Source organism: Zeus faber, assembly GCF_960531495.2.
Source record: "Zeus faber genome assembly, chromosome: 5".
Lineage (NCBI taxonomy): Eukaryota > Metazoa > Chordata > Actinopteri > Zeiformes > Zeidae > Zeus > Zeus faber.
The window spans coordinates 19,499,854-19,526,054 of NC_137192.1; the positions used below are offsets into that span (position 1 = coordinate 19,499,854).

The 26,201-nt window shown below is 44.6% G+C and overlaps 2 protein-coding genes across 4 annotated transcripts; one reads left to right on the forward strand and one right to left on the reverse strand.

The window, feature by feature from the left end:
- The first annotated feature begins 1,131 nt into the window (after positions 1-1,131).
- Positions 1,132-13,233, forward strand: rbck1 (RanBP-type and C3HC4-type zinc finger containing 1). The gene is made up of 12 exons (XM_080000935.1): positions 1,132-1,363; positions 4,385-4,529; positions 5,398-5,494; positions 6,432-6,630; positions 7,190-7,329; positions 7,435-7,608; positions 7,881-8,044; positions 8,690-8,801; positions 9,390-9,569; positions 10,335-10,433; positions 11,286-11,429; positions 12,156-13,233. Exons 1-12 carry the CDS (start codon positions 1,327-1,329, stop codon positions 12,234-12,236), a joined length of 1,572 nt encoding a protein of 523 aa, XP_079857061.1. The 5' UTR covers positions 1,132-1,326; the 3' UTR covers positions 12,237-13,233.
- Positions 13,234-13,451: 218 nt separating this feature from the next.
- Positions 13,452-24,271, reverse strand: tbc1d20 (TBC1 domain family, member 20). Of its 3 annotated transcripts, XM_080000937.1 has the most exons (9): positions 23,796-24,271; positions 23,188-23,373; positions 21,967-22,047; positions 20,367-20,553; positions 19,755-19,856; positions 18,540-18,681; positions 17,384-17,562; positions 15,584-15,754; positions 13,452-14,834 (listed from the first exon to the last, which is right to left on the reverse strand). In XM_080000937.1, exons 1-9 carry the CDS (start codon positions 23,845-23,847, stop codon positions 14,819-14,821), a joined length of 1,116 nt encoding a protein of 371 aa, XP_079857063.1. In that variant the 5' UTR covers positions 23,848-24,271; the 3' UTR covers positions 13,452-14,818. The 3 variants fall into 3 exon arrangements, with proteins under 3 accessions (XP_079857063.1, XP_079857062.1, XP_079857064.1); XM_080000936.1 differs by having other exon boundaries at positions 13,452-15,754; XM_080000938.1 differs by lacking the exon at positions 19,755-19,856 and having other exon boundaries at positions 13,452-15,754.
- Between the last annotated feature and the right edge of the window lie 1,930 nt (positions 24,272-26,201).

Sequence of the window (26,201 nt, forward strand, 5' to 3'; positions counted from 1 at the left end):
TTTAGTGTAATACACCCAACACAGACAACCCTGTGGATTACCATCATTTATCATCTAATGCGTAATGTAGTGGATATGACAAACAGCAGCTTCACCGTTTGGTCTATACACTGTACAGCGTGCGCGCTATTGGTGTCGACCTCACTCTGAAATCCATACCAGTTTGGACGCTTTGCATTATAACTGACATTTTCAACTGTGATTTCGTTCAACGCTTCAACGGTGGCGAAGGTACCAAAATACCCCTGTCAATTTATAGAGACACTGCCCTCTGCTGGACATAAGCAGTCAGCTCAAATCTATATTATTCTATCTATTAATTCAGGGTTTTTTTGTATCTTATCTTATTGTATTGTATTCTGTTATATTCTACTCGATTATACACACACACACACACACACATATATTATATTCTAAATATCATTGTATTCCATATTCTTCTATTATGTTCTATATATTTTCTTAATATTATTTTGTTATGTTATGTTATTATATTCGATATATTATTCATTCATGTTATTCTATATTATTCCTTGTATTATTTTGTGATTCTATCCGTACATGGCATTCACTGACGTTATTCTATATTATTCTTAATATTATTTTGTTATATTATTCCATTCTATATATTATTCATTTATGATATTCTATATCACCCTTTATATTATTTGTGAGGTTATGTTATTCTATTCTATTTTTCCTCTGACGCCTCTTGTTTTTGTCCTGTAACGCGCTTTGGTATGAAACGTGGAATGTGGAATGTCGCGTTTAAAGCGACAGCCCGGCGCTCGGTTTAATGGATCATTCTCGTTATATATATATATATATATATATATATAGATATATATATTATAATGCAAAATACTATTCTAATGCTGTTATAATTCTGTACCTATGTTAAAAAAAAACAAAAAAACAAAAAACAGCAACAACAAAGTCAATTGTCAATATGTTATCAGAGCGGAGAAAGGCGTCGCGAGGCGGAGCCAATGATTCCTAAATTCCGTGCGGATCCTTTAAATATCCCCTTCCTGGCACTTGTACTTTCACTTTCCGTTCTCCCTGTTCGCCCAAGTCCAATGCAGATCACCTGGCGAATGATCTCCCTCCCTGTTTTTTTTATTTTTTATTGTTATTCCTAACGCATAAGTATCACGAGACATAATTCAATTCTCGGCGCTTGGACGACGAGTCCCCGGCTCTTCTTCTTCTTCTTCTTCTTCTTCTTCTTCTTCCGAGGAGGAGGAGGAGGAGGAGGAGGTTGATCACTTACATTCCGACTGGGAAGTTTGGAAGTTTCTTCACAACTTTCTGTCAGCTCCCAATATGACGTCACATGGCACAGCAACTCATTTACGAGAAGGTGAGGGATCAATTTATCTGATATTTATTCCTGATCAACTCCCTCCGTGTGTGTGTGTGTGTGTGTCTGTACATGTATGTGTGTGTGTGTGTGTGTGTGAGTGTGGTGTGCTTGGGTGTGTGTCTGTGTGTGTGTGTGTCTGTGTGTGTGTGTGAGTGTGTGTGCTTGGGTGTGTGTCTGTGTGTGTGTGTGTGTGTGTGTGTGTGTCTGTGTGTGTGTGTGTGTGTGTGTGTGTGTGTGTGCTTGGGTGTGTGTCTGTGTGTGTGTGTGTCTGTGTGTGTGTGTGAGTGTGTGTGCTTGGGTGTGTGTCTGTGTGTGTGTGTGTGTGTGTGTGTGTGTGTGTCTGTGTGTGTGTGTGTGTGTGTGTGTGTGTGTGCTTGGGTGTTTCTCTGTGTTTGTGTGTCTGTGTGTGTGTGTGTGTGTGTGTGTGTGTGTGTGTGTGTGTGAGTGTGTGTGTGAGTGTGTGTGCTTGGGTGTGTGTCTGTGTGTGTGTGTGTGTGTTTGTGAGTGTGGTGTGCTTGGGTGTGTGTCTGTGTGTGTGTGTGTGTGTGAGTGTGTGTGTGAGTGTGTGTGCTTGGGTGTGTGTCTGTGTGTGTGTGTGTGTGTGTGTGTGTGTCTGTGTGTGTGTGTGTGTGTGTGCTTGGGTGTGTGTCTGTGTGTGTGTGTGTGTGTGTGTGTGTGTGTGTGAGTGTGTGTGTGAGTGTGTGTGCTTGGGTGTGTGTCTGTGTGAGTGTGTGTGCTTGGGTGTGTGTCTGTGTGCGTGTGTGTGTGTGTGTGTGTGAGTGTGGTGTGCTTGGGTGTGTGTGTGTTTGTGTGTGTGTGTGTGTGTGTGTGTGTGCGTGTGCTTGGGTGTTTCTCTGTGTTCGTGTGTGTGTGTGTGTGTGTGTGTGTGTGTGTGTGTGTGCGTGTGTGTGTGCTTGGGTGTTTCTCTGTGTTTGTGTGTCTGTGTGTGTGTGTGTGTGTGTGTGAGTGTGGTGTGCTTGGGTGTGTGTCTGTGTGTGTGTGTGTGTGAGTGTGTGTGCTTGGGTGTGTGTCTGTGTGTGTGTGTGAGTGTGGTGTGCTTGGGTGTGTGTCTGTGTGTGTGTGTGTGTGAGTGTGTGTGCTTGGGTGTGTGTCTGTGTGTGTGTGTGTGTGTGTGAGTGTGTGTGAGTGTGTGTGTGAGTGTGTGTGCTTGGGTGTGTGTCTGTGTGTGTGTGTGTGTGTGTGTGTGTGTGTGTCTGTGTGTGTGTGTGTGTGTGTGTGTGTGTGTGCTTGGGTGTTTCTCTGTGTTTGTGTGTCTGTGTGTGTGTGTGTGTGTGTGTGTGTGTGTGTGTGTGTGTGAGTGTGGTGTGCTTGGGTGTGTGTCTGTGTGTGTGTGTGTGTGTGTGTGTGTGTGAGTGTGTGTGTGAGTGTGTGTGCTTGGGTGTGTGTCTGTGTGTGTGTGTGTGTGTGTGTGTGAGTGTGGTGTGCTTGGGTGTGTGTGTGTTTGTGTGTGTGTGTGTGTGTGTGCGTGTGCTTGGGTGTTTCTCTGTGTTTGTGTGTCTGTGTGTGTGTGTGTGTGTGTGTGTGTGTGTGTGTGTGTGTGTGTGCGCTTGGGTGTTTCTCTGTGTTTGTGTGTCTGTGTGTGTGTGCTTGGGTGTGTGTCTGTGTGTGTGTGTGTGTGTGAGTGTGTGTGTGAGTGTGTGTGCTTGGGTGTGTGTCTGTGTGTGTGTGTGTGTGTGTGTGAGTGTGGTGTGCTTGGGTGTGTGTGTGTGTGTGTGTGTGTGTGTGTGTGTGTGTGTGTGTGTGTGTGTGTGTGTGCTTGGGTGTTTCTCTGTGTTTGTGTGTCTGTGTGTGTGTGTGTGTGTGTGTGTGTGTGTGTGTGTGTGTGTGCGTGTGCTTCGGTGTGTCTCTGTGTCTGTGTGTGTGTGTGTGTGTGTGTGTGTGTGTGTGTGAGTGTGTGTGTGTGTGCGTGTGCATGGGTGTGTCTGTGCGTGTGTCTGTGTGTGCATGCATGCGTGTGTGTGTGTGTGTGCGCGCGCGTGTGTCCGTGGTTTGTATGTGTGTGTGCGGGCGTGTGTGTGACAGGCAGCTCTGGTGGTGGAGGACATCCGAGCAATGTCAGGAGGAAGCTGCGATTTGCAGTAAACGCACCGTTCCGATGACAAAAATTTCCGGTCTCAGGTGACGTCAGCAGTGTGGCATGAGCTGGAAATGAAACAGAAGGATCGCGAACGAGGGACAAGGCTACATCAACAACAAAAAACACACGCAAAGAACACATGGCGTTGCACGGGTGCCCCGTCCGATGGCGGGGATACGCCAAAAAGACTTTTAACGGAGACATGGTGTAAGCCTTTTTTTTTTTTTCCTCCATCCCAGTAGTTCACGCACGATAGGAGCCCGAGACGTACGACGGTCATTTCCGCTCAACCTGATGTTCTCGCAAGAGTCCCCCGTCCAGTCCGGGACGGATCTCCAGAGCCTCTGGCCGTCTCAAATCCAAGCGCCGCCGGCGACGGGAGCGCGCCCCTCTGAGGAAATCTCTCGCGTCCTGGGGCCTCTCGCTCCCGTTGATTTGAGTCGACCGTGGTGATCCGTGGTCTCAGGCTGGTCGGGAACTCCTGTGAGCGTCCCGTTGCGTCCGGTTGATCTCATCTTCAGTCTCGCGTCTGGGCTCCTCTGATGTGCGGTGAAATCCCGAGATGTGCGACCCCCCCGCCCCCGTGACGGCCATCTTTACTGAATCCAGCAGCGTGTGCTCCGCTGGGATGGGGGGGGGGGGGGGTTGTGTCTTTTGGCGTATCCCCGACATTAAGACAAAATCCTCTTTAAGATCTGGAAAATTTGTCCGGGACTTGAAAATCCCGGATAAAGGCCTCTGGTGTGGGATCCTCCGTTAGTACTGCTGGGATGGGGGGGGGGGAACAAGTCTTCTCTCTCAAAAGTCTTTTCAAAGTCTTTCGGTGTATCCCTGCCGACCAGACAGTTTGGCCGCGCGGGCCTTGAGAGTCCTTGAGTGTATGCTGGGTGTAAGGGGTCTCTCTGGTGGTCTCTGTCCAGCGGAGCGTCTGGCCCTGGCCCTGAGCGAGGCCCTCAGCGGTGGAGACGCCCAGCAGGCGGTGGAGCTCTGCCAGAGGTTGTCAGGACTCAGCCTCCCCGTCTCCGTCACCATCGGCAGTCAGGCCTACCCCCACAAGCCCATACGGTAGGACCGCCGCGCGCGCGTGTGTGTGTGTGTGTGTGTGTGTGTGTGTGTGTGTGTGTGTGTGTGTGTGTGTGTGTGTGTGTGTGCAAAATGTGGTGCATACACGGTGTGACTTTGCAGTGTTCCGTATTTTATACAAAGATGTCTTCTCCTCTCCTCTTGTTTTTTTCTTCTCCTCTCTCCTCTCCTCGTGTCTCCTCTTTTCCTCGATTCTTTCCTCCTCTCCTTTATTCCCATCTCCTATTTTCTCTTCTGCTCTTCTTCTCTCCTCTCCCCTTTTCTTTTCTCCCTTCCTCCTCTCCCCCCCACCTTCTCCTCTATCCTCTCCTCTTCTCCTTTCTTCTTATATCTTCTCCTCTCCTCTTCTGTCCCCTTCGCTTTTATCCTCCTCCCCTCTCCTCCCCTCTCCTCCCCTCTCCTCTCCTCTCCTCTCCTCCTCTCCCCTCTCCTCTCCTTCCCTCTCCTCCCCTCTCCTCTCCTTCCCTCTCCTCTCCTCCTCTCCCCTCTCCTCTCCTTCCCTCTCCTCCCCTCTCCTCTCCTTCCCTCTCCTCTCCTCTCCTCCCCTCCCCTCTCCTCCCCTCTCCTCTCCTCTCCTTCCCTCTCCTCCCCTCTCCTCCCCTCTCCTCTCCTCTTCTGTCCCCTTCGCTTTTATCCTCCTCCCCTCTCCTCCCCTCTCCTCTCCTTCCCTCTCCTCCCCTCTCCTCTCCTTCCCTCTCCTCTCCTCCTCTCCCCTCTCCTCTCCTTCCCTCCCTTCTCCTCTCCTCTCCTTCCCTCTCCTCTCCTCTCCTTCCCTCTCCTCTCCTCTCCTCTCCTCTCCTCTCCTCTCCTCTCCTCTCCTCTCCTCTCCTCCCCTCTCCTCCTCCTCTAGGTTGAAGGTGGGCGTTGAGGATGCCCAGTCAGCAAAGTGCATCCCAGTGACCGTTGTGGTCTCTGTTGACATGACGATAGCTCGGCTCAAAGACAAGGTGCTTCTGCAGCCGGCGTTGCCCCGGCAACCAAACACCCATGCGTGACGGTCCATCCCCCATGTCGCGTACGCTGCCCAAATTCTGTCTTCAAATGAGTTTCTTCCGTCACCATGTTTTCACATTTTTCTTTTGCATTTGTTTCTTTTGTTCTCTTTATTGTAGAAAAGTGACATAAAAAAAAAAAACCAAGTTATTTTATTCCTGCCATTTTTATCCATTCTGACACTGCTTAACGCACTCGCACCACCCTTCATGGGTGTCCGGATGCCAAAGTTGTATTCAGTCCCTGGTTCACCTGGTTCTCAAAATAGTGAAATCGACATCGGCTTTTAGGGAAAATCACAGTTACAAATGCAGCTGCTGCGGTGAGTCACATCAGCCTCGTGTGAGTCAGGTTTAAAGGAGCTCTGAAAATCAACACTTTGACATGTGAGGTTTTTTAAAGCAGCGGTAGCCAGGTAACCGGGCTCTCAGGAGGCCACACACCCAGCGCTGAGCTTCGGACGTGCTCGTCCCGATAGAAGCGGAATTATCTATCCAGGGCAACGGGCGGCGAAAAAAATGATGGTGTATGAGCCGAACGTGGACGGACCGCGTCATTCAAGAAGCTCGGCGGTCGACCGGCACTCCACGCGGCGCTACCTCCTCTATCCCGACGTCTGGGGCGCCTCGATGGGAAGTTCTGGGGCGAGGGGCACAAAGCAGATTTCCGCCTCCTTCGTCTCTGAAAGAACCGGAGGCTTTTGAAAAAAAAATATATATATCATTGAATAAGGCTGCTGCAATCCACCACGCGCACCGCGCTGAACTCGTTTGACGGCATTCCGAGAAGCATTTTTCCGTTCCTCCGGAGCCGAAATGGTCGCCCCCTGCTCGTCAGCAGCTCCTTGACATGAGTGTAATGTAAGGTGTTTCCATCCATTTTGTAACCCAGATCAGCCACGACTACGGCTTCCACCCGGCGCTGCAGCGCTGGGTGATCGGCAAGCGCCTCGCGCGGGACCAGGAGACGCTCTACAGCCACGGCGTGCGCTGCAGCGGGGACCAGGCCTTCCTGTTCATCCTGTCCGCCCAAGCCGCCCACCTCACGCGGCACCAGCAGCAGCTGGACGAGGAGCAGCAGCGCCTGGACAGTGGGTTCGCCGCCAAATTCGTCCGAAAGCGCGCGCCGCGCACACGCCCCCCCCCCCCCCCCCCCCCCCCGACGTGGCCCGCTCTTGCACTGTTTGGCCCCTTGAGCGCCTTCCTTTCCCCTTCCTTGTCCCTGTTTTTTTCAACAACCACTAGCTAGTTTCTACCCGTGGTCCGGGCGGAACGTTGTGTAATCCCTCCCGCTTGATGGTGATCTTGAGGTTTGCCGCACTGAAACCAAACCCGATCTATCTCGTACCTCATACCCGAACTTCAATCATATCTAACCCTATGCCTGCACCCAACTATCTCTTATCCTTACACAAAAACATTCTCATTTCTGTATTAAAACCATATTTCCCTTACTGTGAATCAACGCTGGGGTCATGGCCAGCTTCAACAGTCAACATTACGGCGGCGCCACAAGGAAAAAAAAACATTGGTTCGCAGCCTTTCAATGGTTGAAATCCAGTCATCCGATATGAATCGCAAATAATACAAACGGGGGTGCCCGTCTAGCTGTGACGATTTTTTTTTTTTTTCTCCTCAACCTGTTTCCAGGCATCGCCGATTCGGTGCATTTAATACCCAGAGGGTTGACAGAAGGCCCGGTGGAAATCAAAGCCGCTCGGCCAAAACTGGAACCGGCTGCTCTTCTTCCGCCTGCCAAAGTCCCTCCCAGAGTCCCTCCCAAGCCTAAGGTCGGTGCACGACCTCTCTGCTGCTACGCCGCACATTGCCAGCAGTTATGGTGAGTGATGGTCTGTCTGCTAACTCCGACCGTTCCTTCTTTGCGTCTCCCGCAGCCGGGCTGGTCTTGTTCACAGTGCACCTACCTGAACAAGCCCACGCGTCCAGGCTGCGAGATGTGCGGAGGGGAGTGTCCGGATGGCTACCAGGTCCCCGAGACTTACACACCGGACCAAGAGGAAACCGAGCGACTGCTGCAGGAGCAGTTGGCCACCCTGCAGTACCACCAGGTGGCGATGTTGATAAAGCGTTAATGACGCGTCAATAACACGTTAATAACGCGTCGATAACACGTTGAATAAGCTCTTCGATTCACCGTCGCTTTCATATCAGAACAAGGAGCATTGAAGCACCTTGTCTTTGCCGTGTGTGCGAGGTACATGCTCCAAAAGCCCCGGATTTGAAACACCGGCCAACCTGGGGCATTTTAGCGCTAGGGGTGAGATACAGGATTAGCACGAGATCGGTGTAATCACGTATCGTTTATTTTTTGGTGCTGAAGGCTCAGCAGGAAGAGCGAGACATGAACTTCATCTGTCTCCTGGAGACGGACGATATGCAGAGCCTCGTGCTGAGCATGTGCGAGGTGGAGTGTCCCATCTGCTTTTGCACCGTGGAGCCAGGAGAGGGAGCCACGCTGAGAGATTGCCTGCACAACTTCTGCAGGTTCAAGTTCAAGTTCAACCTCATGTCGATGACGCACATTTTAGTGTTTTTAGTGTTTTTAGAGCTTACAGAGCTTATTGTGCGTAATCACCGGGCGTCAGGACATTTCACTGCATATATGTATGACTGTAAGGGGCGGCGCCACAATTGCGATTCTGGGTTCTATAATTATATAATATAATTTATTGTCTGTGTTGTATTAAATATACATTTAAATACTCCGAAATGAAACTTACCTTAACTTACCTGTTTCAGCCTCCAAAGATTCATCACTCAAAGCTTTATTTTATGTTGTAATTGTAGGATAGTAGTAAAATATATAAAATAATAATAATAATAATAATAATAATAATAATAATAATAGTAAAAATAATAATATTATATATTTTTTTTATGCCTGAGATTATGTCTATACCTATATGTTCTACTATCCTGGTTAATAATAATAATAATAATAATAATAATAATAATAATAATAATAATAATATACATACAGGCCATATGTGTATTTATTGGTGTGTGTGTGTGTGTGTGTGTGTGTGTGTGTGTGTGTGTGTGTGTGTGTGTGTGTGTGTGTGTGTGTGTGTGTGTGTGTGTGTGTGTGTGTGTGTGTGTGTGTGTGTGTTTGTCCGTCCGTCCTACAAGGGACTGCCTAAGGGAGACGATATTGAACAGCCAGGAGGCCGAGGTCTCGTGTCCCTTCATGGGGGAGGGCTACAGCTGTGACAGCAAACTGCAGGACCGAGAGATTAAATCTGTAAGTCCAAAGAGTTGTACGATAAGATACGATAAGATAAGATCACGCTTTATTCATCCCTGTGGGGAGGTCCAGGCGTTACTGCAGCAAAAAATAAAAATAAAAGTTATACATATCTACCTTCTCCGTGTCCAACCTTTTTAACTGTGATATTTTCCACATCACAGCTATTCTGTTTTTGCATTTTGGGATAACAGGGCATCTGCAGGTCCTTAAAATGTCTTAAATTCAGTTTTTACAAGTAGACGCCATTAAAAGTCATTAAATACTCTAAACATTTTGTCTGATTTTATTTCTCCATTACGTTTTCTTTGTTAAAAATAAGCCGTTCTTCTGCATCAGGGCCAACATTTGCTGTACTACTTTTATGTCCCTTCATACTTACCGAGAGAGAGAAATTTAAAGGAAGCTGTTATAAAGATACATGCAATGCGAGAGAGATGATTTGTCCAAATGATCCGTCTTAAATGTTTGATTTCTACAATAGTATTAAATGCAAAGACTGCAATTCGATTTGGCGACCCAATCGCTGTAAATCAGCCTTTCTGATTCCGGTCATTATTGTTCTTAAAAAACTGCCCCGTGCAGCTGCTGACGGAGGAGCAGCACCAGCGCTTCCTGGATCTGCGCCTGAGCATCGCAGAAAGCCGCCTGGAGAACAGCTTCCACTGCCGGACGCCGAACTGCCCGGGGTGGTGCATCTACGAGGACGAGGTGGACCAGTTCCTCTGTGAGCTGTGCAACCAAAACAACTGCATCCTCTGCAAGGTGAGCATTCCCGCCCCCGTTTTTGCTCATGGAAATAGTGGTGAGTGAAACTACTGTGAGAAGTAATAACGAGTGGTGAAAAGTTTGGCTCTTTGAGGAGATTGGGCTCTTCGCGAGTGACTCGGTGAAAATGATGTGTTCAAATTGGCCGACTCGTTTCCGACTCGTTCGTTTGATTCAGTCAGTGTAACGGGTCAGAAGGGTCAGTTCAGCTCTCAGTTGTGAATGGAAATCACAAGAATGATTTAATTAGTTTCAAAATTATTGATTTTGGTGGACGGCAAGGTGTAATATCAGTCATATTGATTATGAATTATGCCAAATGCCTTCAACCGTCTTCACATTAACTGTATCCTCAGTAATTATCCCCGGTTAGCGAGTGGGTGATTCACTGCGTGGCTTGTGGGGCATGTGTGACTCTTTCCGTTTGAGTCTCAGTTCTGCCTGTGTAGTGTGGATGCAGTTACAGAGCCGCCAACGACTCCTTTTGCGGAGTGACTCCAAACTCCAGAGTCATTTAATAGATTTGTTCACTACGAGCGAATTGTCCGCGAGCCTTGCATCTCTTGCAACTATGATTGAAAATCATGCGCTGAGGAATGAAGGTGACGGTTCAAGGTCTAAATTGATGGCGCAACAAAAAAAAAAGGTCTGAGTTAAGAAATGCGATAGTTTTCCAGCACGCAAGCAAGTTTGCGTTGATCAAAACAGACTGAAGAGGAAGTGTCCCAACGTTTTTTCGGTGACAACGTGCACCTTTTCCAGGCGATCCACCGGGACATGAACTGTAAGGAGTACCAGGACGACCTGCAGATCCGAGCACAGAACGACCTCGCCGCCCAGCAGACCAAGAAGCTGCTGGAGGTAACCCTTTAGAAGCTGAAAACCAAAAAATCGAACCTAACCTGCAAAAATATACTGTGGATAGATGGATAGATAGATGGATGGAAGGATGGGTAGCTGGATGGATGGATGGATATATAGATATAGGTAGACAGACAGACAGACAGACAGACAGACAGACAGATAGATAGATCCCAGCCAAACACCGATAGGTTTTCAATAATTTATAAAAAATAGCTTGTGATAATTTTTTCCTGTTTCAGTATTATACAAGATACTGATATACATTATATATATATTTTTTTACCTATATTATATCGCTCAATGTTATTATTATTATTATGAGGGGCCTGGCCCTCAGGACTGGGTTATTGTTCCGATTTTGATTATTGTTATTCTCCTTGGCATTTTTTTTTCGGGCTAAAAGTGTCTGGAACACGAAAAACCGCTGGACCCACAGACATGGACATCTCGCGTTTCAAGTTTGATCCATATCGTTCTGCGTTCCGAGCAGGAATTTGTGAAAAGCCGACGAAAACCTGCCCAGAAGTAGCTGACCATGTGTGTGTCGCCGCTACGCCGGGGTTGTAAAACCTCCGCTCGGGTGGGGGAGAGAGATGAGATTGCGGAGTACGACGCTCTGTGACGCCATCACCCAACGGGTTAAGGCTGCGGCTCCGAACGGCCATTTGCGCTGGGGCTTTTCGAGTGATATTTCGATATTTTGATATTGTGCTGCGCTTCAGAGAACCCGGGAAACTGTGATACGTACTAGACGCGACTAAACTGGACCCTGTGTATATTTGCCTTATTATTTTGAATCATTATTATTTCGGTGTGACTCGATGTCTTCGGGTCCCCAATGCTCCCCAGGATCTGGTGCAGGGCGGCATGGCCATGGCGTGCCCGCACTGCAGCGTCATCGTGCAGAAGAAGGACGGCTGCGACTGGATTCGCTGCCTCATGTGCAAGACGGAGATCTGCTGGGTCACCAAGCAGGCCCGCTGGGGGCCACAGGTAGCACAACGCACACACTCATGTCCATACACACACATAGTACACATTAGACCAGTGTGTCCTGACCTTCTTTCTGCCACGTCACACTTTCAACATTGAATTAATCCCATGGTACTGAACCACTATCCTGTTAACCACCAAAAACGTCCGAAACACGTAGAACTACGCTCATTATTTTTAATTATTATTATGGCTGTTACTACTAGTCAGTGATGACACTCGCAAACGATTTGTCCGCAGTGAACAAATACCTTAAATTACTCTGAAGTCTGGAGTCACTCAGCGAGTCGACTCATAAAGACACTGAAAATAATCACTGAGGATTAGATTTAAGTCCAAGGAAAAACAGGCCAATGCTGAATGTGACTTGTTTGCTCTTTGCATTCCACCAAAATAAATATTTTTTTAGATACTGTATAACACATATGTACATCTATCTGAATATATATTCAATATAATAATAAATACATAATATATACTGTAAAAAAATATTATATTATTTATAACTGTACATACATTATATCACTGTTAGTCATACATATATTTTTAGTTTAAAAAGTGTTACTACAGTGTTACTACCCATGTGCTTCACCCGGGGTTTTGAGTTTCTCTCTTGTTCGCATGTGACGCCAACACAGGTCGTTCGGTTGAAAGTTGTTTATTTCATGCATATCGGGAATTCCTCCAAATTTGTCAAAGCTGAATTCGTCCGACGTTCTCTTCCAGGGCCAGGGAGACACATCCGCCGGGTGTAGATGTCGCATGAACAACCAGCTCTGTCACCCCAACTGCAAGAACTGCCACTGAGACAGCCCCCCCACAACACACACACACACACACACACACACGCACCTCATCTTTATGACCATAACATCTTAATCTGTATTTCTCTCTGTGGTAAGAGGTGTGACAATTTAACGTTGTCAGAAATGCCCCAGGTTCCAAGGCACCTTTGGCTCTATCTTTTTAATTACCAGTGATTAAATGGAGACCACAATCAATTCCGATTCATGGACCGTCTTTTGTTTTAAGATTTTTATTTTTTTTTGCATGGCATCAGCACGGTGTAGGATGTTCTAGCGCCCGCTTACCCAGCAACAATTAACAATAAAAAATAAAAAATAAAATAAAAACTTCTGCAACCCGATTGGCTGGTGGAGCTCTGCCATGCATCTGTAATTATTCTCCGTTTGTGAATAGAAGATTCGCTGCGGGGCTTGCGGGGGATGCGGGACTCTCTTCCGTTGGAGAGTGGGGTCTCAGTTCAGCCTGTGTCGGGATGCAGTTAGAGAGTCTCGAACGACTCTTTCGGCGGAGTGACTCCAGACCCCTCCAGGGTCATTTAAAAGACTTGTTCACTATGAGCCAGTTGTTCATGAGTCCCGCGTCTCTTGCGACGACGATTGAAAATCATTCGCTGAGGAATGACGGTGATGGTTCACGGTGTAAATTGATGACAAGGTGTCCCTTCTGCAAGGGGATGGTGGCTCAGGCGGTAGAGCTGGTGGTCTAGTGATCTAAAGGTCGCTGGTTCGATCCCAGACTCCTCCTGCTAGCAGGCTGTAGTGTCCTTGAGCAAGACAATTAACCCCTCATTGCTCCTGATGGCTGCGTCCGTCGGTGTTTGAACAATTGTAAGTCGCTTTGGATAAAAGCGTCTGCTAAATGACTAAATGTAAATGTAATGTTCTGCGGTCGGGGATTCTGAGATCTGATAAGCTGTGAAATTTGTACGTTTGTATTTTCCATCAAAGCATTTGATTTGTATTAATTAAAGGTGAGAAATTGACTTTCTCTACTTAAATTGGTTTTTGTTTTCAAATGAAGCAAAGCATGAAAACACTCAATGAGAGCCTTTTACACCACACTGTATATGTCGTGTTTGATCTCAACAGAATTTCAGATTCAATCTTTCACTTTGTTTTTTTTTTTTCCCTTTCAATTTAATGATCGTCGCGCCTTGCAGGCGTGAATTAGTGTTTGTGTGAATGAAGGTGTCAAACACATTGAATTAATTTAACATATTTGCTCTAGTTTATTAGTATTTTCTTGTACAGTTTTAATCAGTGCAACACACTCATATCAAAATGAACATAAAAAGGCCGATCGTTTAGTGCAATGGAAAATAAACAAAACCAGAAAGTGCAGATATATTACGTGATATACTGTAATACCGCTATGTGATTTAATGTGTCCGTCACTTCCAGAACAGAGTATTTAGGGAGTTCCAGGTTCCAGTTCCGCCTCTATTTCAATGAGATATAAAATATTCATTGAACACAAAGATTGCCTTTATCAAACAACACAAAACAATGGAGTGATGATACAGCGAATAATTATTGAATATCACACCATACCTGTGACCTGCTCTCTGCATCTTACTTATGAGAATTATGGAGCAATAGACACTGGACAAATCACTGACTGTTCCAAGCACAATGTTTCATTCTAGGTGTCGTGGAATGTTACCTCGTGTTTTTACAGCAATCGATCCGTTTGAACCAACTCTAGACTTTGACAGTGCATATGGGATCATTGGAACATCATGACTTAAAACATGCTTCTGTGTAGGAAAAAAAATTGCAGAACATGACGTAACTTTTATTTAAGTATCTGTCAAATTAGTACAGTTTTAGCCAGGTATCGGAGTCAATATTGGATCGGTCCACTCCAACTTTTAGGTTGCGAGCGCCATCAAGACCACGGCTGAAATGCTACTGGACTAATTTAATCATTTGAAATGAAAATGGAATCCTGAAGCTCAAGTCCGCACAAAGTGCAAACCCTCACCCTTCATCAAAGCAGTGAAATTTGTAACGTGTTTAAAGTTGAGGTAACTTTAAATTAAAACAAGCAATAAATATCAGCACAGTATTCCTGTGCACCAGCTTCTCGATCTAAATGAGCTCAAAGGCTTTTGCTTATGTAAACAGAAATGATATTTCCTCACCAACACCCAGTAGTTACTGGAACGCCCAACAGCAGAATAAGCAACTTTAAACATAGTGAGTGCTACGACACACAGGCACATTTTAAAGGCGTGGTAGCTGCACTAACTCTCTGAGCATTTGGGTAACTAAGCTAGAAGGTGCGACTGACAGCTTCTCTGAACATGTGTTGCTGAATGAAATTTGACTTTGAATGAGGACTTGGCACAAACGAAAACTGAGCAAAGGCTGTTTTCGATGAAACTATGGCTGGCTATAACCCAGGGCTTAATGAAATGTTGGTTCCCATCATTCATAACTGTTAGGTGAGATAACGTCACAGTAGAACAAGAAGAACTCACCTCTCTGCAGCAGCGTCTCACTGTGAAGGATTAAGCCTTCAAAAAATAACTCTTTAAGTTGCATCTCAGGATATATGTGTGAAATGGTCGTTAACCACAGCTACATCTGCACTGACCTAAGAGACGAGAAACAGGATTGCAAAAGCTAAAAATTTGTAGTTTGTTATAATTCTGTTATTCTCAGCATGTTACAGAAATACACCAAGACACTTCTGACGTGAGTTTACCTTTTTTTTTTTGGCTTAAACATCTTGGACTGCAGTTAACCACAGTGAGAACTACGCCAGAGTGGTACATTCCCTCATGGAAAGAGCGAGGTTTTGCAATGAAGGGTTGGTTGGGAACCCACGTTTTTATAAAAGCCTGGGTTGGAAAACATTTTAAGGACGCGTTTGATCCCACTTGCTCATCAGCCCATGCAAACTGCCTGTGTGCCTAGAGCTGCTCACACACCTTTGAAATGACATTATGAGCTAACAGATGGAAAAATAAATAACTTTGTTCCTCATTTGGTCTCAGCGGTAACAAAGCCGAATTTAACAGAGTTCCAGTTACTCATCACAAATACAGTCACATCCTTTCTCTCTCTGCCGCTCTCTCACACACGTATCCATCAAGCTCAGGTTATTTTATTTACAAATATAAGTTAACTTCGAAGGGGGATCACAGATTAGTTTGTTCTTCATCGTTTTCTCTTTATAAGTTGCAGGAGAGTCTCCGAAAACAGATCCAAGATGAAAGCCGTAAAACAGGCGTGCGGGTGGGTCAGGGAAACAAGTCCAGTTTGGGAGCCCACTCCAGAGCAGTGTTCACTACAGCGATGGCCGCCGCCCCCAGCGCCACGGTCAGACCCATGACGGCTAACCTCATGAAGCGCCGCGCCACAGAGGGCCGCGCCACCGCCACCGTGGGGCCGGGGCCCGAGCCGGCCTTGGAGGGCTCCGCGGGCCGCTGCCTCCGCCGCCGCCGGAGGACGGAGTCGGGGCGCTGCTGGGTAGACGCAAGGTCAAAGTCTTTAAAGGTGGAGGCCGCCGTGCTGAGGGAGGGAGGCATAGTTTCCATGTTATTATTTGAGTCTTCACTCATTTGCATGTACAGTATATGCTATTTCCACTGCAACATTTTGCTGTCTAATTTTTACATTATAGTAATAGTGTTTTCCATTTGCCTTGGCACTGTAAATGTATGTCTCCCCCCCATGCCAATTAAGCACCTTAAAATTGAGCTGAAAGGCAGAGAGAGAGTGAGTGAAAATGTGAGTCACACAGCTGTCAAAATACAATTAGAATGTGAGTGGAATTACTGTACGAAACCAAAGTGAAGTGATCGTGGGCCTGAAGAGGCAAAGAACAAAGAAACAGAGACAAATAAAAAAAAGAAAACCGACTTTCTCCTTCCTTTCAACCAAGGCTTCTCGGCCGTTTTTTTTGGCCAAGGACCCTGTTTTTAAGCTCCCACAATTCTTGCGACAACAGAAATGACATTTAAATGATTGCGTTGGAGCCAGCGCACCTCGTTTTATTCGTAACAATTCTCTTCATTCTCTCAGAGGTATGAATAAATTACAATTCACATGACGGCCTATAAGCAGCACATTGAGGATAAAGAGTTTTTCCTTCATGTACTTTCTAAACACTACTGTACGATACTCGTCACACATAAGAAGTGGAAGAACTGCTTTACGCTGAAACTCGCCTTGTTTTTCCTGTGGAGAGAGAGATCGGTGGCACCCAATCCTGCAGCATTGCTGCCTTGGGTGTTGTGCACCGCTCGGATTTCCACGTTATCACCGCGCTCAAAGTTCAATACATTTCCACTTTGACCCAATAAACGTTGACCTTTCAAAAGCGCAATCAATGACATAATTGCTGGGCGTGACATCATTAGAAGTGACGCAGGCGAGCGCAATGACTGAATCACCATGGATGAGAAACAAATAATAACTAATAAATTCATAACTATACCGAAAGTAGGACTTCTCATCATGCGCAACTCCCTAACAAGATTAAGCTCCACTTCCAGGGCAAGACAACAGTGTTTTGTCTGAATTAGACCAACTGCGAGGGCCTTCTTTTGTATTCATGGGAAACTAAATGAAATACTATTAAAAACCCTTTTCTGTTATTTTTATTTTGTTCAACTTTTTCCAGTTTTCATAGTTTATTAACTCTGGATCCAGTCACAAAGAAAAGCCCTGCTGGGGATTAATTCAAATTTAGTATCCATCTAGCTACAAAAGTGACTCAGTTGTATTCCTGCCAGATGAAGTGAGCAATAATTCCCCATGATTCTCGCTACTACAGCATGATAAAAAAAAAAAAAAGGAACCATAAAACTCAAAAGATCAAAATAATCTCCAACAATTGCAGAAATAAGTTTGATTTATTGAAGTTGATTTTGCTATGCAGTTCAAATTCAGGATCCCAATTCTGGGTAATGCAATGACAAAACCACAGCCATAATACGGGGCTTGACCATAATGTGTCATGTACAGTATGTACCTGTTTGCGTATATTTGTCAATTTTCATTTCATCATTCACTTTTTATTCTATTTTCAATTCAGTATTGTTTTATTTTTTCAGACTGTTAAGCTTCATCGTATGTAGAGAAACACATATATACACACATATCAACTCATGACATTAAACTCATTCTGCTTCCTACCTCTCCTGCGTGGCTGCCTCTCTGGCCAGCTCGCTGGGTGGGAACTGGACGAACAGGTCCCCGGCGCGACTGATCAGCATCTCGTACGGCAAATCCTGGGGTATCTGAGACAGCAGGTGGTGGACCATGGCCATGTCGCACTCACACTCCAGCACCTCCTCCTCGCGGTACAGCACAATCTGGAGCACACGCGGATCCCAAAATGTTGTCCAGCACAAATGATCCTTTTCTATAGTCAACGGTCGCTCTGGTGTGATTGTAAATTCCACTCAGCAAATACAGCCTAAAATTCGATATTGATATTAATTTGTGACTATGGTGGTATTTCACTCAAGTGGAAAATGGTTACTTAAGCTCCAGACAAAGTACCGATATCAGAATTTTCAAATCGATTCAGACATTGAAACGATATTCCTGAATTGTATTGGGGTATGGATTATTTTAACACAGCCCTAGAATATATTATAATTTTTTATGTAATTCCACACTATGGCACCATATACCGATCAGCCACAACATTAAAACCACCACTAATAACCACTTATATTGTCTAGCTCCCCCTTGTGCCGCCAAAATAGCTCTGACCCGTGGAGGCATGGACTCCACAAGACGTAAGCAGCAGATCCTTTAAGTCCTGGAAGTTGCGAGGTGGAGCCCCCGTGGATCGGGCTTGTTGTTCCAGCACATCCCACAGATGCTCCATTGATCGGACCCTAACCCCGGCCATCCACATGATGTAGAAGAAAACATGATTGATCAGACCAGGCCACCTTCTTCCATTGCTCCATGGTCCAGTTCTGATGCTCACGTGCCCATTGTAGGTGCTTTCAGTGGTGCACAGGGGTCATCATGGACACTCTGACCTGTCTGCAGCTACACAGCCCCATACACATCAAGCTGTGATGCACTGTGTGTTCTGACTCCTTTCTATCACAGCAGCATTAACTTTTTCACCAACTCCTGTTACAGTTGCTCTTCTGTAGGACTACAGAAGCTACTATTATTTATTATTGTAACACAAAACAACTAATTCTGAGTTCTGAGCAGCAGAGAAATCATTGGGGAAACTCGATGCATTGTGAGTTTTTCTTCAGACATAACTCTAGTTGCTTAAAACGTCAGACTTAGCAGGAGTTAAAGAAAATGTCGAACTCACCACAGCAGCAAAGTAGATAGGCATCAACGGATGGCAAGCCAAAAAGAAGTCATATAACCGGACAACATGGCGGAAGTCTGATAGGACGTGACCGAACCAGGTGATCAGCCAACTGAGGGCAAAGATGGTACCCACCTCAGCCCTGGGGAAGAACAAAGCAGAGAAAACAAAATCAAAGCAGAGAAAGCACATTCAGAAAAAATACAAAGCATAAAAAGCATGTTGTGAAAAAATGCATCCCATGGAGAGCCAATTATGAAAAAAATGCTACGTTTCTAAAAGCATATTGAAGAAAATGCAAAGAAGCTTTTCAGAAATAAATTATATGTATTGCTAATATTCTTACACGAATGCTTAACAGTTGCTTTACTTTTAAGATGACATTACAGAGATTTCACAATGACCTATGTTAATGTTCAGCATATAAACACCTTTCTTTCACTTCTTATCCGCTTATATAGTTATTTTCAATGAGTGCTATAATGAATGGAGAGGCATGCGTTTCTTGGAGGAAACACTAAGTAGTTTGTCCATAGTAAATCGCAATTAAACAGAAATGAATCACACATGTTTTATTGGTTCAAAACACCTTAAAGGGATATTTTTCAAGCGTTGAAATACTGTTATCAACATGGGAGTGGACAAATATGCTTGCTTTATGCAAATGTATGTTTATTGTAAATTATTTAACAATCCAAAACAATGACAAATATCATCCAAACCATCAGAGGTAATGCATTGTGCAGAAAATATGCTCAAATCAAAACACGGCAAACTCAAGCCCAACAAATATCTAAAAACACTAAAATGTCAACATTCACTACAGATTGACGGGTTTCACCACAATTAAGACAATAATATTATTCTTGTTTTCAGCGCTTACATAGATGTTTATCATTCTCTGTCCCAGTCATTACCTAACCAAAAAATAAAAATAAACAATGCACCACGTGTCTGATTTCAACCCTGATTTGTCTGATGTGTCAATCAAACAATGTGTCCTTGTCAAGGCTGTTGCAAGTCTATGATTCAAGTGCATGTAAACGCACTGAGTAAATAGTACCAACTGTGTTACATTTTTTTCCCCCCACATGGATTTCTAATAACTAATAATAAGGGGTACACATCCCATATCACAGCAGTTACACAGCTACTGTACATCTCTCTCCATCGGTTCTGTTTCGGACACATTAGAAACGGCGCGTGGCGGCTTACTGCTGCATGAAGTCGTGCACCTCAGGGTTGACCCTCTCGATGATGGGCATCAGATAGTTGAGGATGTGTTTGGTGTTGTCCATGGTGGGATCCATGAAGTCCCTGACACAGAAAAAGTGAAATTACGTTTGTTTGTTTTTCCTCCCCAAACTACGAGTAAATTACTCAAAACAACTACTTCAATGATGAACAGCTCTGCAGATCTGATATCACTATGCCTAAATTAAACACAAATAGAAAATGCCGTAACGCTGTCTTCGCCATGCAGAGTAGATATTCCACTTTGACCATGTGTCAATAACTACTAATAAAAAAAAAAAATTTAACCCAGCCTTGTATGTGAAGATGTACTTGTCGAAATAAACGGATTACGATTATGACAGACAATTTAAAAATATATTTGTATTTTATGCTATTTCTCTCACTAATGTTATGTATTTCCTAAAATGTGTTGATGGGACGCATTTTATTTGTCATTTTACACAATGCAATCTGTCTTTATAAATCTGTCACACAAGTTTTAAGGCTTTGACATGCACTACACAAATGTTGTTGTCGTCGTCGCCACTGCTATTCAGAGTCAATTCAGGTGACGCTGCGTGTGGGAGGTACCTGAGGTGGTGCGTGGACAGCTTCTCCACCAGAGCAGTAGCCAGGCGCTCTTCCAGGACCAGCAGGAAGGTGACCACGATGTCATGGTAGCCCTGGTAGTAGTGCAGCTGGGGGTTCCGCTTCAGAACGCGGAGGATGATGTCGATCAGCTCTTCCTGAAGACCCTCCCTCTGCTCGTCTGGCATGCCTGGGCACAGAGAATAAAAAGATTGGATGAGAAAGATGATCTGAACCCGACTTCTTTCAAGATAACACCAATTGAATCCCCAGAGGAAAACACAGGCAACACAAAGCAACAGCAAAAACAGTGCAGTCAGGAAGAAACTGAAATGAGAAAATAAATAACACATATGTACACGATGCATCTAGATAAAGTTAACATGAACAATAACATATCCTCTGCATAGTATTGCATTTTGTATATTTTTATGTATCTGACTATTTCTGTTTTGTATTCAATTGACAATTTTTATTTTGTTTCACTGTTTATTCTATTTTATTATTATTTCTATTACATTTTATCCCATTTTGGACGTGAACTTTTGATTTTTCTGATCATTTTTATATTTTAGTTTTTCTGTTGCCTTAAGTTATATCTGTTGTTTATCATTAGGTTTAGTGTATATTGGGGGGGGCACACACACACACACACACACACACACACACACACACACACACACACACACACACACACACACACACACACACACACACACACACACACACACACACAGGGTAACCTTTAGGTTTATTTATATATTTCACAATTCCTCCTCAGGGATGAAGAACTTCTTTATTTAACTCTTTTTTTAATGCTAATCATCTGTAGGGAAATGCACCAAACCTCACCATGACTAATGCCTAGTATATGTAAATGTATCTGGAAGAACAAACTGATTCAGATTCTGAATTAGCACTATGTTATCAAGCACTATGCTAACGTTAGCAAAAAAAAAGTTTAAAATTGGTCTTTGTGCCTTCGGCACTTTATGTGCTAACCCAATTATCCAATCAGTCGGGATTTTCCAACCATGTGATGGAAATTAAAAAGAATGACCAGAAAAAGGCGTGGAAAAGTGAAGCAAAAATAAAAAAACAAGTTGAAAGCAGAGGAGAAGTTGGAACCGAAAAAGGGAATTTACATGTGATGTATAGGGATACTTTGGACGTAATAGAAATAACGAAGCCAGGTCTTGCATGTATAGAGGTGGTGCACACAAATATCAAATCTATAAATCGTAACGCTCACCTCACATTGGAATATTACATTACATTACATTTAGCAGACGCTTTTATCCAAAGCGACTTACAATTGTTCAAACACCGACGGACGCAGCCATCAGGAGCAATTAGGGGTTAAGTGTCTTGCTCAAGGACACTACAGCATGCTAGCAGGAGGAGCCTGAGATCGAACCAGTAACGTTTAGATTACTAGACCACCAGCTCTACCTCCTGAGCTACCATCCCCATGTGTATCAGGGTATATCAATGTCCTCAAATTCTTCAAGATGTGGTGATATTAAGAAGACAATAGGCACATATCGTAACGCCCAGACCTGCAACTCATTTCCATAAAGGTGGGAAGGGGCTGTGTACCCACCGGGCGGGAACCTCCGCAGCGAGCGCTGGACGTCCAGCAGAACCTGGTTGTAGTCCTTGTTGTTCTCACGCTCCACCGTTTCTGGACGGGAAAATCACACAGTGTCAGTCATCTCACACAGAGTTCATAGATTGTAAGACTGGAGAGACCATCACCAATGCTGTACTCGATAAGATAAACAATAAACATTATTGAACATCTACAGGGTTCATTAAGGCGTTACAAAATGAAATTCAAGGACTTTCAAGTCGTTTTTTTTTCTCCATTTCCTGCTGTATATTATTGAGCTTTTTATTACTTAATCACCTATTTTATTGAGCCGTTTATAAAATTATTTTTGTTTTCTGAATGTATATATTTGTGAACTTAGTGTATGTTTCTCCCACTCGCTCTGTACCTCACGTTCCCCAGTGAGCTACTCCAATGCCTGAATTTGCCACATTACATGATTTTCAAGGCCGATTTGGCAGCGATTTGAGATGGGGCTGAGGCACGGCAGTGTGGGGTCGTGGCACAGCAGAATCTTCACTGTCATCGATACGTGTGTGTGAGTGAAAGACTTGAATCTTTCTCTGTAAGATCCTGATGGGCCAGGTCTTTCAGGCTAGTCTTTCCAAAATCCTTTGGTGTGTGCGCATCAAAGCCTCAAATCGCACATCGGGAATTTTCAACAGCCAAAGAGAATTGTGAGTTGGCGTCAGAGGAAGGAGAAGCAAAACGAAAGATGCAGCTGCCTAATGGCAAAGTCAAAGAAAGCAGGAAGATGAATGGGGACTGGAATAATAGCGACAAGCGAGAGTCTCAGTGTATGTCACCGCACAAACAACCAGTGGCGAGGTGTATGGCGTCCGCGTATGTTTTGGTGTCAAAATATATCACAAGATATATCAGAAGATGTTGTTGGAGTACCACAAGACCGCGTCTGACTGTTCTCCGTCTTCAGATTTCGCCCCCTCAAAGACAGCAGATGTTATGTGTGTGCACAGAAGAGACTGAAAATTTGTAAATGTCAGCCGCTAAAAGTGCGCCGCTCAATCTCTTCGCTGTCGTTCGCGATTTTAAAAAGAATTAATAAAAATTAGTTAATGACTTGATCCAGCCCCGGCTTAACACAAAGGTTTCCTTACGATTCTCTCCCTTTGAGATCTGGAAAATTTGCCCGGGATTCTGGGGAAAACCCGAGCGGAGAGTCCTCATGTGGGAACCGGGCGTGAGGTATACCTGGCTCCTGTTCCAGGACGTGCGGGGGCACGTTGAGCAGCCGCGGCCACACACGACAGCGGATGTCGTCGCTCAGAAGTCCCCCCTCGCTGATGGCCATCCGCCGCAGAGCCGCCACATCCACCGGACACACACTCAGAGCCTGCGAGATCTCAGCCATCTTCCTGCTCCGCCTGGAGTCCCAGTCTGGAGGTCACACACGCGCACAGACTTAGATGATAGCTAGATAAACTGATGGATAGGTATACAGACACAGATAGAGATATTCAACTTTGGAGGGAGATCACGGTGTTTCAGCAGCTCAGACCAGAACAAATGGGCAATAACAACAAATACAATGAAAAAATGGCAACATGCAAAATAGAAGAACACTGGCAATATACAACCAGTGAACCTCTGAATCACCAATTCTAAGTGTGACCGCGGGAAATTGTGCATCGTTTTTTTTTCTGGATGAATATTTCATGTACGCGGGGTTATAAGCAATGTGTCTAGTATGAATTTGAAGTCATGATTTTTCCTTCAAAGCGGATGTCGCGAGTGCAAGCAGGCAGCGTTACACGGCAGCCATGAGTCATTAAGGCCAGAAGTGACCGGCCGCCCCTCACTTTTCTGTCCGTTCAGTGACGACGAGGAACCAAAGCTCCTGGATTTCTTCATGGTTTTTTCTCCTCCTCCTTCCTTCCTCTCTCCACTCCTCGGTGCGGATGTCTGCTACGCTCCCGTCATGGTTGTCCGTGTCGGCTCGGGGTTCGCTTCATAGTCAGCCGGGTAACCTCGACACGCACTCAGATTAACGTTAGCTGGGTGCTGCTAAAAATAGCTAGCCCGTGTTAGCCGGCGAGCTAGCAACGCCCTCGTTTTGAATCATTGTCTTCTGCGCGGCCTTCGCTTAATCGCACAGCAAACGCGCCGTGTCGACGACATACGATTCACAGCCCGGTGATGAACGTTTGTTTACGTGACTAATCGCATGATGGGAGCGGCGGCGGCGGCGGCGGCAGCAGCAGCAGCCGCGACTTGTGCCGCCAGCTACAGTTATCTGCACCGACACAAGACTCGCAGACGACCCGCTCGGAGTGAACCGATGCTCTGAACGACTCCGGTCGAGTCGGGCGAGCGAAACCGGACATGAACGTCAACAACAAATTGTCCCCCCCCCCCCCCCAAAAAAACCAACCCTGAACAGTTCAGTACGGTTCGAAGTACCACACCGTGAGAAAATGACCAAATCACCGTAAAATTACAGGAAAAAAAAAAATATATATATATGAAGAAAAACGCGATAAACAAATAAACACGACCCCACGCGACAAGTTTCGGGACGACAGCGTTACCGGAAGTGACGTAGTCAAGTTTTTTGTTGTTGTTGTTGTTGTTGTTGTTGTTGTTTTTTGTTTCTGTTTGTTTGTTATTGTTTTGTTTGGTTAGTTAGGTTTGCTAGTTAGGTAGTAGTACGGTTGGCTATTGCGTTCAGTTTAGAACTTGTTGTGCATAATCTCCGGGTGCGTTGCGAATACATTTCACTGCTTATATCTATGATCATATGTGTATGTATCTGACAAATAAACCTCTTCAATCATGAATCTTGAATCTATAGTGTGTATATTGTGTTTATAGTTTATATAATGTATAAGGTCTATATCGTGTATAAAGTTGATATAGTATGTAAAGTGTGATGCGCAATGAGATGCTTGTGTTGTATACAGTGTACAATACAGACTGGTCGGAGAGCTGATCCTTAGCTTGCGCAATGTCCTACTTGTGTTATAGAAATATGAATGCTTGATACGGAGGTTGATTGTTTATTGTTTTTTTTTTTAGTTGTAGTCTTTCTTTTTTCATTGCCAATTTGTTTTGGTGTGAGCCGCTGTAACAGAATGAATGAATGGAGTATGTCGTCTGATCTGATTTAAAATAAAGGTTTTAAAAAAGAGTATTTTTTTTTTTTTTTGTTATATTCATTTTTAGGAAATATAAAGGTAAACTGCCCAGTCGATGAATTGAAAGCAAAATGTATTTGTTTTCAAACTGCAAAGTGGGAATTAATAGCGGGTTATAGATTCAACAAGAGTTTGGCTTTTGTATCGCTCGGCTTAATTACATTTTTATTAATATATTATTTTATTTAAAATGACACCGTTGGTTTCAAGTGAAACAAACCCAAATGAAATGCAGTGCTACGCTTTCAGACGATGCATGCACAGTCGGCTGACCGTCAGACTACCTGAGTTACCCCTGGATCTTTTTTTAAATTAAATAATAGTTATAATTGACCAAAGTGTGTTTTGTGACAAAGAAAAATAGAATCACCTCTATATATTTTTTGATATGAAATCACAACTCTACTATAGGAAAGTAGTAGGGTCAATAGTGACGTATTTACCTCTGTAAATATGTCACTTTTGACCCACACGAGACCAAATGTCAACTTACATCACTGAGACTCCACATCTACTTACACAGACAACACGGTAAGTTATAATAATGACAAGGTTTGGTTTAGAGACAAACATGGACGTTAACTAACATTTATTTATCATGTTTGTGAAATCACATGTATTTATTATTATTTTTATGTAAAACAATTACAAAGTTTGTGTTAATTATTGTTCCAAATGTCGAAAAATAGCTGAAAGCCTAAGACAATAAAGAAGCAATTGCCCAAAGATCCAGCCCTCAAGGTCAGTCACACTGTTCTAAAAAGGTAAACTAAAGAAAAATACTGTAAAAAAAAAAACTGTGTTTTGCTTGTAGCCTGGCGACGCCTGACCGGATGACGTCACACGCCGCGTCATCAACAGCTGATGGTGGGATGTAAACAGCAATAATGACGGCGCATGGGAATTCCCCTCGGCAGATAATATGGCCGAAAACTCACGGCTAACAGTGCGACGTCTGGGCTACAAGAAACGCTCCTTCACAGTAACATGACCGGGATTACACCACCGTTCGTCTCGGCGAAACACATTATACTGCATTCCCGATATTCCCGCTGTGTCCTCGTCAGCGCT

Coding starts and splice junctions, on each gene's coding strand:
- rbck1 (XM_080000935.1), top strand. CDS start 1,327: ATGACGTCACATGGCACAGCAACTCATTTACGAGAAG. Junction 1,364..4,384: donor AGCAACTCATTTACGAGAAG/GTGAGGGATCAA, acceptor GTCTCTGTCCAG/CGGAGCGTCTGGCCCTGGCC. Junction 6,631..7,189: donor GGAGCAGCAGCGCCTGGACA/GTGGGTTCGCCG, acceptor ACCTGTTTCCAG/GCATCGCCGATTCGGTGCAT.
- tbc1d20 (XM_080000936.1), bottom strand. CDS start 23,847: ATGAAGAAATCCAGGAGCTTTGGTTCCTCGTCGTCACTGAACGGACAG. Junction 23,374..23,795: donor GTCACTGAACGGACAGAAAA/GTGAGGGGCGGC, acceptor TGTGACCTCCAG/ACTGGGACTCCAGGCGGAGC. Junction 22,048..23,187: donor CGTCCTGGAACAGGAGCCAG/GTATACCTCACG, acceptor TTTCCCGTCCAG/AAACGGTGGAGCGTGAGAAC.